Source organism: Oreochromis niloticus, linkage group LG19, assembly GCF_001858045.2.
Source record: "Oreochromis niloticus isolate F11D_XX linkage group LG19, O_niloticus_UMD_NMBU, whole genome shotgun sequence".
NCBI classification, from domain to species: Eukaryota; Metazoa; Chordata; class Actinopteri; order Cichliformes; family Cichlidae; genus Oreochromis; species Oreochromis niloticus.
The window spans coordinates 22,386,828-22,406,972 of NC_031983.2; the positions used below are offsets into that span (position 1 = coordinate 22,386,828).

Sequence of the window (20,145 nt, forward strand, 5' to 3'; positions counted from 1 at the left end):
TGATTAGTTCATTACCAGGCCTCTGGAGAACTTCAGGACATGTTGAGGAGCTAATTTAGCCATTTAAATCAGCTGTGTTGGTTCAAGGACACATGTAAAACCTGCAGGGACACCGGCCCTCGGGGCCTGGAATTGCCCACCCCTGCTATACATAGACACATGGAACAAAACCCCCAGACAGCGGAACAGTGCACACACATACACCAAATGATAATAATAGTAATAATGATAATAATAACAATAATAATAATAATAATGATAACAGTCCACACTGCTCACGGACCCCGAGTCCTCCAGAGCTGGGTCCGTGACACCAGTAGTCATAAACCATGAACCAAAAGAAAAAACAGACTAACAAACAACAATACAAAATCAAGACACTGGGCCACCGGCCCAGGACTGTAATACTCTGAACATAAACACAAGCTACATGTGATATCTCTGATGGATACCTGTTTCTACCTGTGCTGATGCTGGCATGACTAAAGCTAGCCAAGCAGCAGTAAATATGTGAAGCAAGGCAGAAGGATATACTCCTAAAATGAACAGAATTATAAGAATATAAGACCACGAGCACTGCAAATGTAACAAATATATGTTGACATCACATGGTATGTTATTTGAAATTATATGAAATAATGAGACATCTGTTTTTTCCAATATTCTTTAAAAAGAAATTTATTATTTGAAATCTTAAGAAATCATAATTATATACAACTAAATGTGACTCGCAAATATGTAAATGGATGATTCCTCATTTGGAATCATCCATTTAAAACATATTTGCTGAGTCCTAATTTTGATGCCAGTGAACTTTTTTTTTTTAAAAGCCCCCAAATCCCCTATGAGCAAGCACTTGGCGACAGCGGGGAGGAAAAACCCCCCTTTAATGGGAGGAAACCTCCGACAGAACCGGGCCCAGGAAGGGGTGGCCATCTGTCGCGACCAGGTGGCGTTTAAATGTTCACTGACAATTTAGTTGTATTGTAAGGAAGAGGACTCCCTTACCTAGTATTATTTCTTTTTAACTATAACTTACCGTTGTTCCAGGTCCTGTCACCTGTTGCAAACTTCCATCAGCAGCTGTGACCTGTTGTCAGAGGAGGATTGCCAGCAAAAGAAAGGTACAGATAATTCCAGCAGCAAATATTAGGAATTTGATGGTATCGTCACGCCAAAAACTCCTTGGCTTCCTTGCAACCTGCTCCAGGACTTCCTTCATACAGAACTGCAAAGCCTTCACAATTATTATGTCCACAGCTGGATCTGGTGTAGTAAGTATGTTTTTCAGCTTCTCAGCAGTCAGTGCCTTTTGAATGTCACTGAGGACAGCCCTGCTGATCTGTTTGACGAGCGTTTTTGACACATCTGCGCTCTTTGGGATGCTGAGGCCCTCCATTGTCTGGTCTAGCAGCACTTTAGTGTGGGTGGCATGCTCGTCTTTAGTGGAGCTTTGGAGAGCTTTACATTTCCTCAGGACTCTGACCAATACAATGCAAGCAAACAACCGGTGCCGCTCTTCCTTGGCTGTTGTTTCATCAGCTGGCTGTGATCGGTCAAATATATCTCTTGCCGATGGTTTCATAATTTAAATATCAAGGGTTTCTTGTTTTTCCTTGTTCTCCAACTAATCTCAAAAGTCGCCGGACGTTCACTCACAATCCTAGTGAGTTTAGGGTCCCTATATGCCCTCTGCGAATTATCTTATCTGTGACGCATCAAAGAGAACTCATGACGCGTCAAAGGTTCACATTCGCACATGCGCACACCCGCACACTCGCTAAGGGGAAAACATAATTTAAATGAAAACTCATTAAGGAACTGAGTATAAATAATATATATATTTTTGTTTTTATTTCCAGGTGAATTTATCTCAATGGTTTTATTTACTTATGTAAATGCAGCGCTCCAAACGTGTGTGTGGAAAATACATTCTTAAAGTTTAAGGAATGCCTGCAGTATCGCATTCAGTCCAGAAATGCGATAATGCAGAAATGCGTAATGAATCGAGGGAACAACGGTTGAGTTGCCAGGATCATCTGACGGTAAATAATGTGTTAGTATCACATCCGATAGGTCAGCTGCTATACACAGTGTGTGTGTTTCATTTCTAACTAAAGAATACACTCGATCTTCAAGCGTTATTTTCTTTCCAGTGTTTTCATTGTTTTTGTCTAGAAATTATTAATAAAATTACACGTCCATAGTGTTTTCTTCGAAATACTAATACTAAAATCGGCGGCATTCACGCAGTCATTAAATAATGCTACCATTAATGTACTTTTATCATTAATATTGTACCGTAAGAACAATAAACTGGACTCTTCTTCAGCTCCGGTGCAGAGCTTATTTTCTGTAAACAGTGGTATGTTCCCGTCTCTCGCCACTTCTGTGAAGGCAGTAACACAAAAATAAGAAAAAGTATGTATTTCAACAGTCCCTCATTAACTGCAAATTTAACGCTGTATTGTGAAAATGTTTTCACGGTATTCGTGGCTGAAACAAACTGTCTATACCATCAGTTTCATTCTATAGCAGGTATCTCAGTTGGTTGATGGCATAGCTGATGTCCATAACATAAAAGAGACCTGCTAAATTAAAAAACAACAATAATAATAGTAAAGTAATATTTATGTGTTGAAACCAAATGATGACATTTTAGCAAATTAAGTTGTTTTTTTCTGGAGACTCTTTTTTTAGGGTTCTTTTGTGTGTGTTTTTCATATATCAATTCTAAAAATCTGTCTCCATCATTCTTAATAAGGCATTATTCATTAAGTTACATGTGGCTGCACCTCAGATGGCTGTCCCTCCTTGAGTCTGGTTCTGTGGGAAGTTTCTTTCTGTGAAAAGAGTGTTTCTTTATTACTGTCACCAAATGCTTGTTCATTGGGGGTTGTTTGATTGTTGGGGTTTCCTCTGTATTATTGTAGTGTCTTTACTTACAACATAAAGCGCCTTGATGTAGCTGCTGTTGTGATTTGGCATTAAATAAATAAAACAGAATTGAATTGAATGTGCACCTGTATAGCTTACGTCCTCCAAGAGGAATAATATGAAACATTAATACATGTCAATGTTAAGACAGCTTATCAGAACACTGGTGATAATACCTCTATATATTTGTCTCTGTTTTCCTGCAGAATGACTGAAGCAGGACAGGAAACCTGGTCCATCATCTCATCTTTGCAGATCTCTGTTAAAAAGCACCGAAGACTCAAACGTAAAGTTTTATTACACTGTATAATCTGTTGAAATATAAAGCTTTGTCTTTTGTAAAAAAAAAAAAAAAGACAAAGCTGCAAGACAAAGCTTGCAAATGCTGCAATCGCAACTTTCATAAAGGGCTGGATTTGTCCATCTCCTGGGGCAGGTCTATGGTGGAGGTATGAAGAAGACTTCCCTCTGAGGGAGCTGCTGGGTCCTGTTTGATCCCTGCAATGAACTTCAGTCTTCCTGGTGTTTCTGACATGATGTCTGCCTCATCCAGTACAGGACAGCTGTGATGAAAGAAAGACAGGAAGTTTCTACAAACCACTGGACCAGTCAGTCCAGACCCAGCTAGGCCCTGATGGTTGCCTTTTGCTCGATTTCCCCAGTGCGACTGTAGCTGTTGCATTGTAAAATCTAATTAGTTTTTTTTTAAGTTCCCAGAACTTAAAAAACCATCCAAAATTGTTGACTCAAAAAAATTGCTGAAGGTTAAGTTAAAAATGTTGAATGAGCTGAAAAAGAGAATTTCTCACTTGAAAACAAAAGTGCAGAACTGTTGAAAGCTGACATTCACACAGAAGAAGTTTCAAAGCTGAAAAGCAGCTGAACATCCTTAAAATGTAAAAAAGCTGAGTAATGACAAAAGAAAAAAATTTAGAGTCAGAAACCATCTGAACATCTCAGTGTCCTTTGCTCCCTGCTTTCAAATCAGATGTTACTCTGTGTTATGGTGTGCTGTGTGCAGGCAGGAGAAGAGGAGCCAAACGCTGGACTCACAGTGAACTAAAAGAGGCAGCTTTATTGCGCTGTGGCAGAAACTCCCAACATAAACTCGCAAAAACAGACCTAAACTGAAAACGCAAAGCTAATAACAAAACAATAGGAAAACCTAAAGACAAGCAAGTGGGAGCACGGAAGAAAAACACACACCAAGTTAAAGGTACAACGTGACTATGAACACTGGAGGACACACAATATAAATACTCATGAGGGAATGAGGAACAGGTGGGAACACAGCCGGGAGAAATTAGACCTAACGAGACAGAGGAAGCGAAACTAGAACACTGACATAAGACATAAACCTGAAACTTTCATTGCTTCATTGCTTTTTTGATACATCTGCGCTCTTTGGGATGCTGAGGCCCTCCATTGTCTGGTCTAGCAACACTTTAGTGTCTGTGACATGCTTGTCTTTAGTGTAGCTTTGGAGAGCTTTACATTTCCTCAGGACTCTGACCAATACAATGCAAGGAAACAGCCAGTGCCGCTCTTCCTCAGCTGTTGTTTCATCAGCTGGCTGTGATCGGTCAAATATATCTCTTTCCGATGGTTCCATGATGTAAATGTAAAGGGTTTCTTGTTTTTGTTGTTCTCCAACTAATCTCAAAACTCGCCGAACGTTCACTCACAATCCTGATGAAAATAAGGTCCCTCATAGGGACAACATTTATTAAAGCTTTCGGGGCGTGGAGCATGTGTTATATTGATGCTGCTGAGAGTTACTTTATTGACAGCTCATGCATAATCACTACAGGTGAACAACTTGCAGCTCAGTGCCAAGAGTTTGGGTTATCCTGCAGGTTATCACTGAGTCCAAACAACCTATGTTTAGAGCAGAACCTGGAATGCTTCTGGTCCTCAATACGATTACGAAGCGTAGGGTGCCAGAAGGCGAGGAAGAGTATTTGCTTGTTTAACACTGAAGAAACAAACATAGATCTACGTCCTTGTTGCTTAAACCGGGTTCAGCCTTAGAAATTCCATAAAATTTAAGCAACTTCTGGAGGATCACAGTTTGGTAAATATGCGCATTTACACATAATAATGCGTTCTTCATCACATCCAGTAGGTCAGCTGTTATATAGGACTTCTGAGTTTATATTGTTTTTAACAGGAATACTCTGTGGATTATTGTGGCGCTCTACCTCAAATTTATCATAGAACTGTCTCACTCACCTCTAGGCCATGACAAATAAGACGAGGACATGCAGTGAATAAATATTACTGAGCAAAAGCTGCCTCTGGCTCTTTTCCGGTGTGCCCTTTTTTTTTTCTCACCGTTTTGTTTTCATTATTTTTCTAGTTTGTGACATCTAGAATAATTTTAATGATCATTTTATGTACATCTATGGTAACTAAACTTGGTGCTATATGGGGCTTTTCTACTCTACTTCAGCAATCAAAGCTCTGTGTAAAAAATGTCTCATTCACCCATTCATTCAAGCACTATTTCTATATCTAAGTGCTTTCTGTGTAACATTCACATACATTCATAATCTGATGGATGCATCAGAGAGCAACCTGGTGTTCAGTGTCTTTCCCAAGGGTACATTGGCATGCAGACTGGAGCAGCCAGGAATACACCAACCTTCCGATGAGTAGGTGGCCTAAAAATATATATCTATATATACATATACACATATACTGGCTATCAGCTTTTCTTTGGATTTTAGGAGTCATACAGGTAGTTTAAAGATGTAAGAAAATATACTACAGGCACAAACTCCCCACTTAACCCTCTTTGGGGAAAAAACTGCCACTGATGATTCCTGGAGCAAACACAGAATTAGAAGAGAAAGTATAGCAATTTTTCTTTATTACAATTGTTGTCTCTTATTTTCAATCAGGTGAAGAAAAATACCTTTTTTGTTCAGTATAATAAAATATGTTAACTTTATTCATTTCATGAAGAAAAACAATGACAACAAGAAAATAAAAACAGAAAACAAAATATTTTTTGTCTCTCCCTCTTTGTAAACCTGGAGAGCTGCTGCATTGCGTGGGAAGCAAATACAACGGAGACAGAGTGTGAGGGAGCGGTGGAGAGGCTGGACAGGTGGAGGGGGAGAAAAGCAGGAGGAGACATAGGATAATGACAAAAAGATAAGGCCAGAGACATACAAAAAAAAATGAACAGGAGGGTGGTGACTGGGCATTTCAGAGGACGTGGCGGTTGATTAGAGTAGGCTGGTGGTCCCGCGTCAGGACAACTGACAGAGTGTTCAGAGGTCGCTCTCTCCATACAGGGCGGTAGAGAACGACATGTAGTCGAGGGCTCCGGGGACACCGTCGGGGCCAGTGTACGGGGCCATGCGAGCGATGCAGTACTCGGCCTGGTCTGGAGGCAGCTCCCTGCGGAGCTCATCAGCTAAGATGTAATTCTAACAGGCATGACAAAAACAAACAAGATATGTTACAAAATTAGACAAACACAATCTAATACAAAAAGCCAGGAAACCAAACGATGATGGTCAAAAGCTCTGCAGAGCTGAGATGTACTGGAGATATTGCTGATAATCTCCTGTGTCCTTATGGTAGTCATGCCATTCATTGTTAGCACTCAGTTATTAACTATGACCACTTTAAGTCCAATTCTAAAGGATTAAGCTCCAAAAATAACTATGTTTAATTTTTACCAATATATATATAGGCTGTGTGTTGTTTAATATAATACTTTACCTTATCCCCTGCCAGAACTTTGAAGGAGGCCATGACTTGGTCGGCGGTGTCTGTGTCGGCTGTTTCACGGGACATAAAGTCAATGAATGCCTGGAAGGTGACGAGGCCCATTCTGTTGGGATCCACTATGCTCATGATGCGGGAGAACTCGTTTTCACCCTGTGGTAACAAAGAGGATGTATGAGAGACGATGCACAAAGCACTGCAAATGACTGACACCCTGCATGCAGTGATATATTTGTCCTACTGTTAATGTGCAAGTATGTAATAAACAAGCAAATTTTAAGCTGTGTTCAGAATAAATTGAATTGCACTTAAAAAATTATACAAGTCCAAAATAATATCAACAGCACAGTATTTGATCATATTTAAGGTTAAAAAAAAATCTCCTCATTACCGCTTCTTGTTAATAACACATAAACAAATGGTCATACTTGAAAACTGCACATGGCTTTACCAGGTTGTAACCCATGGAGATAAGGCAGGTTTTGAAGTCTTCAGGGTCCATGATTCCTGTTCTCTTCTACAAGATGTCAGCGAGGGAAAAACAAAACCAGGCGGAAAAGAGAGAAACAGAGAAGGAGGGGCAGGGATAGCCATGTGAAGCATTAAAGGTTAAAAAAAGAGTAGAATTAAGGAAGAAATCCACACAATCCGTGATGTGGATGTTGCAAGGTGAGGGGGAAACCACATAGGGAGATGTAGAGAGGAGGACGAAAAGCAAGAATAGAATAGAAGGGGAGGGATGGAAGTATAAGGGGGGAAAAGTGCAAAAGAAAAACAAAAAAAGAAGAAACCAGTTAAACCTCTCACCGCAAGGGTGTGGCTACAATTAAGTACCTGTGCATCGTTGGCGATATCGAAGCCCAGGCTGATCAGGCAGGCCTTGAACTCCTCCGCGCCCAGAGTGCCCGAGTGGTCCTGGGGTGTGGGAGGCCAGTGCCAGGCGAGGCGTCGGGGCCACAGGCCATGCAGCAACACATACAGGGGTGTCAGTGGTGGTGAGGTGAGGGAGTGGTGGTGGAAGGGGGCAGGACAGGTGAGGTGGTGTTGGTGGGGGAGGAGTAGAAGTGGGTGGGGGGAGGGGGTAGTGCACCATGCATGGTGGGGGCAAAAAGAGGTGAGGGGGTGAAGAGGGCCATGCACGAGAGATAGAAAACAGAGAACACAGTGCATATTCATTAGGATCTGGCAGGTGAACACACGGTGGCAGCAGTGCTGCCATGCTTGGCGAGGCATTCAGAGGCGTTAATGTGCAGTGTGGCAGGCAGACTACAGGACCTTGTGGAGAGGTTATTCATATCATTGATGGCACATGTACTTAGCAACACAATGATTATCTTTCTTAAAAGCAGAACTTTCTTTTTACCTTTCTTTGTACAGCAAAACACTGGAGTGAGCACGTCATTAAACACTTCTCACAATTATGAGTCAAAGTCTTCTTTCTTTTTTTTTTTAAATCACAAAATCAGATGATTTAAGAGCGTCAGTTTGGGTTTTGAAAACAAATATTTTCAGTTTAATATGAGAGAAGATGAAGCAAACCTCAACTATTCCCATTTGAGAAGCTGTAAAAACCATTTTTTCCAGCTTTCAAAAGTAAATATTTACCTGAAGCTTTTCGTTATTCTGTTATTTTTTCTCAGTATTGGCTAATCTGGCTTAATATCTGGCTAATCAAGCAGTGTCAGGAAAGCTGTTCCTTGAACAAAGATAACCTTCAGAGAAAGATGTGAATCCTGAGACAACCAGGAAATACTTTTTGCTTTTATCCTCAGTAGACTTTAAAAAGCAGATAATTGCAGCACTTTAGGTCCCCATCACATCTACCAACACATGTTTAGCTGAAAGCCCAGCTAAACATGTTTAAACCAAAGCAGGGCGAGGTCTACATTTGTGCTCCTGTGGGTTCTGATTGTTGACCTCGGGTATTGATTAACAATAGGACGGCTCCGGATGAAGGCATGAACTTATGGTAATGTGCGGGGGTGGGGTGATGGAGATAAATAAAATCTCATCCATAATTGATGCTGTTCCTGACATGTCTGCGCCAATGTAAACACTAAGCTCTGGAGATAGGAGAAGGAGATGTACAGAGGCAGCTATCCAAGGAAAGCCTGTAATGCTAACTTTAATATTCCTCTTCTGTGTTTCATCTTAATTTCACGTATCACAAAAGCATCCAGCTGAGCCTTGAGGCTCATTCTGCCAGACTACCACTTTTGCAAAAACGTCTGAAAGCTTTTAAAGATGAATGTTGCATCACTGAACTGTAAGTCTCTTTTCAACCCAGCCATAACCCTTGGGTGCACCCTTACGCGTTCCACAAACAAACTCTACTCTACACACTCGTTTTCTTCAAGTTTCTGGTTAAAGGATTGCTGTTAGCCACACGTCGGGCAGCATGACAGGATAAAAACATCATCTCAAACCGGTTAGGTTATACAGCCTCACCTCATCTTCTTTGCTTTGCTGGTGATGTCTGAATATACAGAAAAATGAGTGACTCCAAATGCCACAGTGTTACTTAAATCTGCAGAAGAATAGTTTGACATTTTGGAAAAATGCATTGTCTAATAGTAGAGGCAGTACATGGTTAGCCTAGAGCTCATAAAGCTCACAAAAGGGCACCTCAGAAGTTCAGAGTTTTTCCTGCATAGAGGAATTTTTGGCACATCCCAAAGAGGTTTTAGGTTGTTGCTATTGGTGCTTGTATGTGTAGAAACCCCACAGACCTGGCCAGGAAACAGTCTGAGTTAATACCTTTGTCAAACTGTGCAACTTGCACTTTGAAACCTTTTCATCTCATTTGCTGAATGCAAATGAGGTACAGCATGCTAATTAACCAGCTAGTGTCCGATGTCGGTTACTTGAACATGGAAAACCGTTTTTCTTCTTTTGTGTTTCCTGATTTAGCCTCACATTTATCAGACAAACATGACAGGTGCATCAAATTTGTTAGTGAAGGAACCTAAAAGCATATTTCCCAAATGTCAAAATAGTCACAAGTTTAAAACAAACTAAAGCTGTCTGCAAATGCCCGGACCTCTCCAGTGTGTCTGCACAGTGCGAGTACTGACCCTGTCGAAGTGGTTGAAGGAAGCCCGGAACTCGTTCAGCTGCTCTTGGCTGATGCCCTTGGCGTCTCTTGTCAAGATCTGGTTCTCGATTTCGTTGATGGTACGAGCGATGGTGGTGAGCAGCTGCTCCCAGCCCACACGGATGTGCTGGAGGGGAGAGAAAGATGAAGGCAAAGGAAGTGTTAAGGTTGGCTAAAGAAGAGTTTCAGAGGGACTGGTTTTAGCTGAGCTTTAGCAGAGGTGGTTTGTAGATTGTTTTATGCCCTGTGTAAAGAGAAGAGGAAAATTGCAGCTCAGTACAAGGCAGATGTGTCAGATATAGCCTGTAAATTGTACTTTTGAAGAATAAAATGTTATAACAACTATCTGAATGCTTTGATAACGCACATTCTATTATTTGTCTGCCCTTTTGCTCTAACAGGTACAAAGATTACAATGAAAAGTAATGGCTGTCTATCAACTGCACTCCAGACTGAGTACAATTCACTCAGCTGTGTATAAAACAGCATCCTCCAAACTATGTTTACGTCAACAAAGCCCATAAAAACAGCAAAACCATGTTTAAACCATCTCTCAGCACTGATTTTACAGTGTGTGGTACTCAGGGTTCAAATCCATTAGATTCTGCTCAAATATGAGCAGCTAGAAAATCGTCAAAACACAAACAAATATGCAAAACAGTTTACTAAACCAGCCGAGCATGGCAAACATTGCAACAGGAGCCAGTATTCTACTTGCTGGGGACTAGTTTCAGCTGCAGATCAGTGAGTGTAAGACAGTGGCGTAAAACTCCAGTCCTCAAGGGCCAGCATCCTGCTTGTTTTTGTGATATCCTTGCCCTACCTGCTGCTGATTACCTGGATCAGGTGTGCTTTGCCAATAAGAAGCTGCAAGGGCAGGTTAGTTGGAAAACAAGTAGGAGAGCGGTCCTCGAGGCCTGGAGTTCGACACCTGTGGTGTAAGGAGAGGACTGTATATACGGGACTGACCCTTAAAGCGCGACATCACGGCTAACAGATGTGTTTCTTCTCTAATTTTTGCACAACAGTACATACACCAATGAGCTTTTAGTGAATTTATTGCTGGTTTTAATATTTTCATGTAATTTGTTGTGTGAGACAACAAGAAAGTAGATTAAGAAGAGATCTACTCTCATAAGAAAAAAGAATATCCTTCATTTACTAAAAAACAGTAGAGGAGGTGCTTTTGTTGCTTCCCAGTAGCCGATTCTGGACAGTTGCCTACATAAAAGTTTGGAAAATATGTCTGTAATTATGCAGACAAAATACAAATTAGTTTGGCTTGTAAAAGCTATTCTTGGCGGGCACAGTTCCCCAAAACTTGGCTCATGAGCCAGAAAGTTGATACTGTACACTAAAGACCAGCCAAAAGCTCCATATTCGTAAAGACTTTCTTGCGGCCATGTAAACATACCGCCATCTATTGTTCTGTAGTGTTTGGAAACCAAGAAAACCAAAGTATTCACAGGACACAGCCAAGTCAGACAGACGAGTCGAAGACCCGGAGTGAGAAGTGAAATTAGGAACACTAATGTGAATATTTGTTGGCGCCAGAAGAAATGTTTACCTCCATGGTGTAGTTGGTGTGCTTGTTGTCAAAGATGAGAGCTTCCTGAATGAGCTGGTGGTCTCCCTCCAGCTGGTCGATCTTTGGCTTGTAGTTGACGATGCTTTTCTCGTACTGGCGGAGGTGCGTCAGCTGGTCCTCCAGGGTGCCGTGCATCTCGATTGAGATGCGGCCAATTTCCTGTGTAAGCACACAGAGAAGGTTATGACACCTTTTAATGAGAACAATGAGTCACAGCAGAGATGAGGACATGCATACATGAATACATTCAAGAATAGCCAAAAATCAAATACCACAGCCTGACTTTGAAGCTTTTCATTCATCAATTTTTTTTTTTTTTTTAAAGGGCAGCATCTCTGCTATTTTACTGAATATAACATATGTCACCATTATGTAAGTACCACCAGGATCAAGCTTTCAAGAACATAAAAATGTCTCCTTTATATAAAACTTTTGATTATGAAATTCTGTGACAGGAAAAAAAAAAAAAATACCCCCTAGTTCAGACCTAAAGACCAAACCATCACTCTGGCCTCATTCTCAACTTATAATGTGCTCATCCGACTGCCGTTTCTGTTCACACTGACCTCCATCTTGGTTTGGATCCAGGGCCCGATGACATTGGCCTGGTTGGCAAACTGTCTGCGCAGACGCTCGTTGTTCTGCTGCCGGGCGTGCTCTTCAATCAAAGCCTGGTCGCGCTGCGGCACCAGCTGCCTGACCTACAGCATGGAAACACCCAAGTGTGTTAATACTGACTCGTGTGACAACAATAAAGACGGGAACAGTGCAACCTGTAATGAATGGAGAAACTCTTCCCCCACTTTTTTAAAAAAAGATTGTCTCTCAGTGCTTCACTTTTCCATAACACAAGTTCTTATTCCCTTACTGAATATAAAAACAAATCTCTTATGCCACTAAAGCTTACCAAAGCATGAATTTGCTTTGACTGGAGCTGCCATACTCATTTTAAGTTACTTTAAAGAGCTCACATTTTCTTTGTTGTCTCTTTTGTTGCCTTCCTTTTTCCTCTTTTGTTCTAAATTTAATTATCTCTGAATTATTATGCAGAACTGTGGGCAATAAAATGTGGGTTTGTATTCTGACTGATTAAATATTAAAAAGTAATAAAAACCAACATGACACAAAATAAGCTTTTCCTTCCCTGATGTTTTTCTCTTTACCAACTGTTCTCCCAAGACCTCTATTATTTACTATGTTATGCCTCATCCAAACTTTTTGTCTTGTACATTTTTGCTTTTATTTCTATCACAGGTTTTCTTTCTTTCGTTCTTCTTTTTTGTTTGTGGTTTGGATTTATGGACACTCCAGATTACTTAAAAATCTGGATTAAGTAGTGAATGGATAACTGAAAGGAGAAAAAATGCACTAGACCCCAAATTTTCACTCATCGTGCACAGACAAAAAAAACCCCCACACACATGAAAATTCCAACAAATGAAAACAAAAAACATCATATTTTACATTTTTATTGATTGTATTACCTTGTCCCATTTGGCATTAATCTCCTGTGGGTTGATGGTAGTATACGGGTTGGTGCCGGCAATATTCACATGATAGGTCTGCACAATTTTGGCAATCTCATTGTGAATTCCCAGGATGGCCAAGCGCTCTTTGTCAGCCTCTGGCAGCGTGGCTTTGAACTGCTCGTGGGCTGTGCTTAATCCCTGACACACAAAATGTAGACAAATAAAGACAACTGGTCTTTTTTGTGAATTATGGAATACAAAAATTTGAGTTTCAATTGTTTTGCCTAAAAACTGTAGTGATATAGAACTTATATTACACTGTGCAGAGATATTAAGAATGTCATATATAAAAAAAAAGAAAGAAGAAGCAGCCAAATTCAAACAACTGCATTTTCGTTTTTGTTCTCTTGATTGATTCATTAGTTAAGACAAACTTGCTTAGGTCTGCTTACATCTGCTTTCATGGTTTTAGACCAGATTCTGACAAAGTCAGACTTTGATATTGCGTTTAATTGCATTCCTGCTGTGAGTGAGATGAGAAGATCCATGTCTGTGTCAAATCTGTTTAATAAATGTTAGACTTTAGTCTGAAGCCCATCAAAAGAGAACAACATCCACCTGCTGAGAGTTTTAAATAAAAAACACTTCAGTTTTAAAGAGGCACCAGACAGTGCTTTATTTTATGAAAGCTTTCTGTAACAGCCATCCTGCCACTGGGCTGGAATTTTCCTTTGTTAGATCAAATATGATTTGTGGCAAAGAGGAAGTACCTCACACAATAGTGCAAACAAACCTGGAAGTGCTTAACTGTTAACAACAGGCTTCCTAACGCAATTTCAGTGCTAAGCAGCTATAGAGAGAAATTCAAAACAAACAGGCAGCTAATGTTATCAGTGCTTAATCATTAAGTAGCAAAACCTGCCTGCCTGTTGTCCAGTTTATAGTTTTCATATGGTCTTAGAATACTCCTGGAGTCATTTGAAATTAAAATTTAATTCAATTCAGTTTTATTTATATTGTGCCAAATCACAACAACAGTCACCTCAGCACCCTGAAATATTACAGAGAAAACTCCAACAATCAGATCAAGCACGGAAGGAAAAACTCCCTTTTAACAAGAAGAACCCTCTGGCAGATCCAGGCTTAGGAAGCGCAACAATCTGCCACAACTGGATGGGCGTGAGGACAAAAGAGAGCCCATTCCTGTTGAACTCTGCTGTTGCTTCGTTCCCTGTTCTAGCCCACAGATCAAAGGCTCTGAATACTGAATGGAACTGAAGTTGTTAAATATTTAGATAATAGTAAATCTTAGTCCAAAACTTTTCAGAAGCACACTGTTCCGGTCATTTTAGAGTTTGAATGGTCTTTCTAAAACAGACGGTGTTGGACTAGCTAGGTGCAAAAGTTTTGGAGAATTTGTTTCCATATAACATTTAGTGGGATTGTTTGCTTTGCAACAGTCCTGCCAATAATGGAGTCATGAAATAAAACCATAAATCTTAGTATATTTATGAGTTTAGTAGTCTCACATCATAAGAAGTACTCAGCAAAATGTAAAGTAACAACCATTATGACTTATCCAAAGCATCTATTTAGTATACTGAAGATATATCAACTTTGGTTTGGTCATATGTTCATTTATTACTATTATGTTCCAATAGAAGGTGCAATATGCTGTTAAGCTAGCAGGCAATATATTGCTTCTTCACATTAACTTCACATAGACGATAGCTGCTTAGCCAACGACATCAAGAAAGTAAACAAGCACACTTTCCAAACTAACAAACACCTATGTTAACTTCTCAGCTACATAACCCCTGCTCTGTGTTTAAAGGCAGATAATTGTGTGGATGCTGGAGGCATCCACACTATTGAGTTCCTGTTTCTCTTTATTCTTTATTATTATTATTCCGGGTGTTTCCGTACGTTTTTCGCCGTGGATCTACTTCCACAATTTTCAGCCGATTTTCACCGTTCAAATTTTAAACTATTCTGCTAATTTTTCCCTTTCCGGCTATATCTTTTGGTATTTTATACTGTTATACTTTTTAAAATATTAAGCTTTTTCCTTTAATTTGTCCCATTGAAATGAATGGGAAACTTCCGCAATTCTGCTAAAACTTGCTTGTTTTTGAAACTTAACTACTTTTTCCTACTTTCACGTAGAACAACCATTCAAACTTTAAAATGTTCTCAAATTATTGGGCTATTCAGGAATAAATCAGCTTTTTCAAATCTTTTACCGTTTTACTTTTATCCCTCTTTAAGTTTTGAGTTGCAAAATTGTGATTTTTCACAAAATACATGCGTTGTTATGGTTGCTATGCACTTGGCTTCCAGTGTGCCACTGAAGGTTTTGCAGTCTTCTCTTCATGTCCGAACAACTTCTTGCTACTTGCTCAATTTTCACTCAACTTCCACAAATTATACATCAAAACGTAGGTATTTTTGCTGGCTTTCAGAAAATGTCACCATCATTGTTGTGAGATTTATAGAATTTTGGCAAATCTCCTCAGACCAACACAAAGTCTCAAAAATCCCCATAGAAAGTCAATGGAGAGCTTGTTCAAAATCACAGCTTGATTTCTGTAATGAGAGGCATATTCGAATCGTCATATCTCCTTAACGAAGCAAAGTTAAGACATGAGGCTTGTCCCAGTATATCTTCAGACACTCCTGACGCTCACAATTCAAGAATTTCTTTCTCACCTATTACCGTTCTGAAATGAGTTAGACTTGTTTGAGGGTAGGAAATTCGTCCTTCGCTCAGATTTCTTCAGATTTCAAACTCTGGAAATGATGCACTTTTTTCTCTCGTCATATCTTTTTGATGGATTTCCACAGAGACCTGAAAATTTCCATGACTGTTCACCAAAGCCTGCTGTCTCTTACGGTGAAAAAATGATATTGATACTCCAAATAGATTTAGAGTTAGAAAGCGTTGTTTGAGGGCAAGTCAAGGCAGTTTTTGCTTTGTTCTACTCAGTTATGGTGCATTAGAAGTCAAATATCTTTAATAATTCATATTTTAATGATAAATTGTCAACACTTTAAGATTCCCCCATCTCTTCTGAACAAAACGGTGTAAGAATGACCGTTCTAGCCCCTACGGTTAGGAAATTATGGTCATTTGTTTGAAGGGAGTCGTCATTATGAGAAATAGACTGCAAAAATCCTGTGTCTCTCTGTGCTGCGTGCACCTGTTTTGGCGGGAAAAAGTGCACAGGCTCTCTGATTGGTGGATTCAAATTCAGCAGCTCCCAGGCTGCTTGACTGAGCTAGAAACTTACTTCTCTCTCCCTGTGTGTGTGTGTGTGTGTGTGTGTGTGTGTGTGTGTGTGTTTGTGTGTGTGTGTGTGTGTGTGTGTGTGTGTGACAGAGAGAGAGAGAGAGAGAGAGAAAGCCTTTCTATGAGATGATCTCATTGTAAGATTCAAAATCAATATATTTAGACTGGTTGACTGAATTGGATCTTGTGTGTGTGTGTGTGTATGTGTGTGTGTGTGTGTGTGTGTGTGTGTGTGTGTGTGTGTGTGACAGAGAGAGAGAGAGAGAGAGAGAGAGAGAGAGAGAGAAAGCCTTTCTATGAGATGATCTCATTTTAAGATTCAAAATCAATATATTTAGACTGGTTGACTGAATTGGATCTTGTGTGTGTGTGTGTGTGTGTGTATGTGTGTGTGACAGAGAGAGAGAGAGAGAGAGAGAGAGAGAGAGAAAGAAAGGCTTGTTATGGGATGATCTCATTGTAAGATTTAAATTCAATATATTTAGACTGGTTGACTGAATTGGATCCTGTGTGTGTCTGTCTGTGCATGTGTGTTACCATATGTGTACATATTTGTGGTTGTGTGACTGTTATACTTTTTTTTGCTGGTTTTTTTCTCATTTAACAATTACATTTGAGGGACCCTTAGCATGTTCAGGATTTTTTCAGCTGTCCATTTTGCTTTTCCAATTTTTCTATTTAGGTTATTACTATTGTGCTAAGTCATAGCATTTCTCCTGCTTTCCAGTATTTGTGCTAAATACAGCATTTCTGCTAAATCATACTATTTCTTCTATTTCATCAGATTTGTGCTAAATATAGTGTTTCTGCTACAACATAGTATTTCTGCCAAATATAGTATTTTTGATTAATTATAGTTTTTCTACCAAATCATAGTACAGTTTTACTGCTTTTTATATGGCTTCTGAGACAACCAATCATATCCGAGGGCTTGCACATTCAAATTTGCATATTGTTGCCTTCATGGCTTCCCAGCCAGCCAATCATATCTTAGGCCTTGTACATTCAAATTTGCATATTGGGGCAATCATGGCTTCTAAGACAACCAATCATCCATGTCATATATCTATGATATTTCATATTTTTATTTTAAATGGTCAACATTTCAAGATTCTCCCATGTCTTCTGAACACTACGGTCTAAGAATGACCGTTTAAGCCCCTACGGTTAGGAATTTATGGCTGTTTGTTTGAGGGGAGTCCTCACTATGAGAAATAGACTGCAAAAATCCTGTCTCTCTCTGTGCTGTAAAAGCCTGCACTTGGTGCACCAGTTTTGGCAGGAAAAAGCACACAGCCCCTCTGATTGGTGGATTCAAATTGAGAATCTCACAGCTGTTTGACTGACCTAGAAACATGCTGTTAACAGCCCCTGTTCACTTGCTGATGCTATATGTGTGTGTGTGTGTGTGAGCCTGAGTGTGTGTGTGTGTGTGTGTGTGTGTGTGTGTGTGTGTGTGTGAGAGAGAGAGAGAGAGAGAGAGAGAGAGAGAGAAAGACACACACAAAGCCCTTTTTAGGGCAGCATCTCATTGTTGGATAAAAATATAATATATTCAGACTGGTTGACTGGCATACACCCTGTGTGTGTGTGTCTCTCTCTGTACATTTGTGTATCCATATTTGATTTTGTGTGTATTTGTTGATTTGTGTATCCATATTTAATTTTGTGTGTATCTGTTGGCTGTTCTTATTTGTATTTCTAAATGTATTTTTATTTTATTTTTTCACAGGTGAACAAAAATTAGTTTTGAGCAAACTTAACCATGTTCCTTTTTATTCAGCTTGTCATTTTACCTTTCCAATATTTTCACTTAAGTTATTACTATTCTGCTAAATCTTAGTATCTGTTCTAAATCATTGTTATTGAGCTATATTGCAGGATTTCTGCTAAATCATAGTATTTCTACTATATTATATTTTTCTTTCTAAATATATCATTTCTGCTATAGAGTAGTATTTCTGTAATGTTTAAGAATGTTTGGCTAAATATATTCTTTCTGTTATCTTATACTATTTCTCCGAAATTCTTGTATTTTTGGGAAGTTATCGTGTTTCTGGTAAGTTACAATATTTCTGCTAAGTTCTGCTATGCTATTGTATTTCTGCCAAGTATTATGTTTCCTCTAAGATATTGCAGTTCTGCTAAGTTACTACATTTTAGCAACGTTCCTTTGCTTCTGCAAAGTTTTTACAAATTCTGCAACTTTTCAGCTTTTTCAGCTAGTTTCAGCTGACAGCTTCAGCGTTCCAGCATCCACACTGCATTTTCGCAGGAAATGCAAATTTTTCTAGTTCTATTTATTCCCCAAAGTCGCATCTATTTTTCCCCATCTCACCTGGATCTCTTCAATGGTGTGGACAATAAATGTATCCTGCAGGTCCTCCATTGCGCCCTCCATCCAGTTGTTGAATGGAGCCGCTCTTTTGGCAAACTCAAGGTACAGCTGGTCGATGGTTTCAAGGAGCTTCTCTGTTCTCTGTTGAGCATTAAAATGTGATAAACATAAATTTACAGGGCTTTTATTGACCTTCAAAGTCTATCTGGGTGAAATTCAAGAATTTGCAGAGGCTTATTTTTTTGCATGAGCATTCACAAAGCTCATAGAGGGATTTGGGGGTTATATCTTCACAAATAAAGTCTCTAAACTTGAAAGGCTTTTCAAGGCCAGCAGGAACTCTGAAATTGTCGTCACAGCTTCTCACTGTGAGGAAAAACTCTTTCATCTCTAAATTTTTGCCCTCACCAGCATAAAGAAGGACAGGGGGAATTTAAAACACTTTAAAGTGAGTTCTTTAAAGCGAGTCAGAAATGTGACTCTTTGCTAGGTTGTTTACTTTGGATTCCCTCTGGGCTTGTCCCATGTTACCTGCAGAGCCTCGCTGCGTTTCTGGGTCAGAGCTCCCAGAGCGTCCCACTGGTCGCAGATCCGCTGGCAGCGAGCGTTAACACTGGGGGAGTCATAGTAGTCCAGCTCACTGGAGCACAAAAGAGACAGGAACACAAGTGGTTCGTTATCTGCAGCAGAGCAGCTTTAACTCACATTAATCATCTTTCATAGATAAGAATTTTGTTCCTGTTTGTCTGTCATCTTGATTTGTTGATTTTGTTTTTATGTGGCGTGAAATGAGAATGAGCAGAATGTCCTAGTTGTAGGCTCAGCTCTTACTGTGCAAACAGGGAAGCTGTAAATGCACAGGAGCCCTCAAATTATCCAACTCTGCTTCATCCTTTTATTGATCCACAGAAGGTTCCTGCACAATTTACGATTTCCATCTGTTCACTTCTCTTACTTTAACTCCTGTGCAATGGCTGCAATCTGCTCCACGCGGTCCTGGTGTGCCGCCAGGTCACTCTCAAAGGCCTCGTGTTTTTTCAGCAAAGCCTTAATCTCTGACAGAGAGGCCGTCTCATAGTCCCGCTTCTGCAGCATGTCCTCTTTACCTGCAGGGGGAGACACAGAAAGTATATCATTAAAGCTAAAATATCTCCAACCTGTAATGCTGCATTTTTACTTTACCTCAGCCACAAAGCACTAAACACAGGAGCGCTTTAGTTCTTTATGTTCATATGTGCACTTTTTTCAAAACAGTAGGTACCTTCAGTCCAGGCTTCGTGGATGGCTGCTTTCTGCCTGAACTTCTCTGCCAGGTGGTCGAGTCTCTCCAGCCTGCGGATCTCGTTGAGGAGCCATTCTTCGTAGCCTTTCTCTGCTCCCTCCAGATTTCCCCACGCATTGTTAATGTCCTGTATGAGGCAAAGGAGAAACAGTCTAAACCGGGCTGTGACTTCAACGGATGAAAATCTGAGCTATAAATCCAAGTAAACAAAACAGCTTTCATGTTCTGGGACTACATATATTATTTTACAGCTATACACATCCACAACCTAGCATTACTTTATTTAAACCTCGCATTTACTTTTATGGCTCACCGTCTTAAGTCTGTACTTAGCAACTGTATATATTCTACTTAAGGAGTGACGACTTATTCTGTTTAGATCAGTCCTCAACGTGGAGCTGAGACTG

General features: G+C 39.9%; 1 protein-coding gene and 1 long non-coding RNA gene across 7 annotated transcripts in view; one reads left to right on the forward strand and one right to left on the reverse strand.

Moving 5' to 3' along the window:
- The first annotated feature begins 69 nt into the window (after window positions 1–69).
- LOC102083183 (uncharacterized) lies at window positions 70–6,100 on the forward strand. 2 transcript variants are annotated; one of them, XR_003215378.1, is made up of 3 exons: window positions 70–2,056; window positions 3,144–3,223; window positions 3,374–6,100. It is a non-coding gene; the product is annotated as an uncharacterized LOC102083183 (long non-coding RNA). The 2 variants fall into 2 exon arrangements; XR_270147.4 differs by having other exon boundaries at window positions 70–2,045.
- Window positions 5,793–20,145, reverse strand: part of actn1 (actinin, alpha 1) — a 57,257-nt gene continuing 42,904 nt past the window's right edge. For 2 of the 5 annotated variants that reach the window (XM_025901239.1, XM_003445460.5), the window contains exons 11-22: window positions 19,718–19,865; window positions 19,412–19,562; window positions 18,988–19,096; window positions 18,457–18,597; window positions 12,845–13,027; window positions 11,927–12,061; window positions 11,340–11,519; window positions 9,753–9,899; window positions 7,513–7,593; window positions 7,130–7,195; window positions 6,673–6,831; window positions 5,793–6,374 (exon numbers count right to left, since the gene is read on the reverse strand). In XM_025901239.1, the coding sequence (XP_025757024.1) occupies window positions 6,216–6,374; window positions 6,673–6,831; window positions 7,130–7,195; window positions 7,513–7,593; window positions 9,753–9,899; window positions 11,340–11,519; window positions 11,927–12,061; window positions 12,845–13,027; window positions 18,457–18,597; window positions 18,988–19,096; window positions 19,412–19,562; window positions 19,718–19,865 (1,659 nt within the window). In that variant the 3' untranslated portion in view covers window positions 5,793–6,215. The remainder of the gene's footprint in view (window positions 6,375–6,672; window positions 6,832–7,129; window positions 7,196–7,512; window positions 7,594–9,752; window positions 9,900–11,339; window positions 11,520–11,926; window positions 12,062–12,844; window positions 13,028–18,456; window positions 18,598–18,987; window positions 19,097–19,411; window positions 19,563–19,717; window positions 19,866–20,145) is intronic. The other 3 variants (XM_005477477.4, XM_003445458.5, XM_003445459.5) reach the window with 2 other exon arrangements.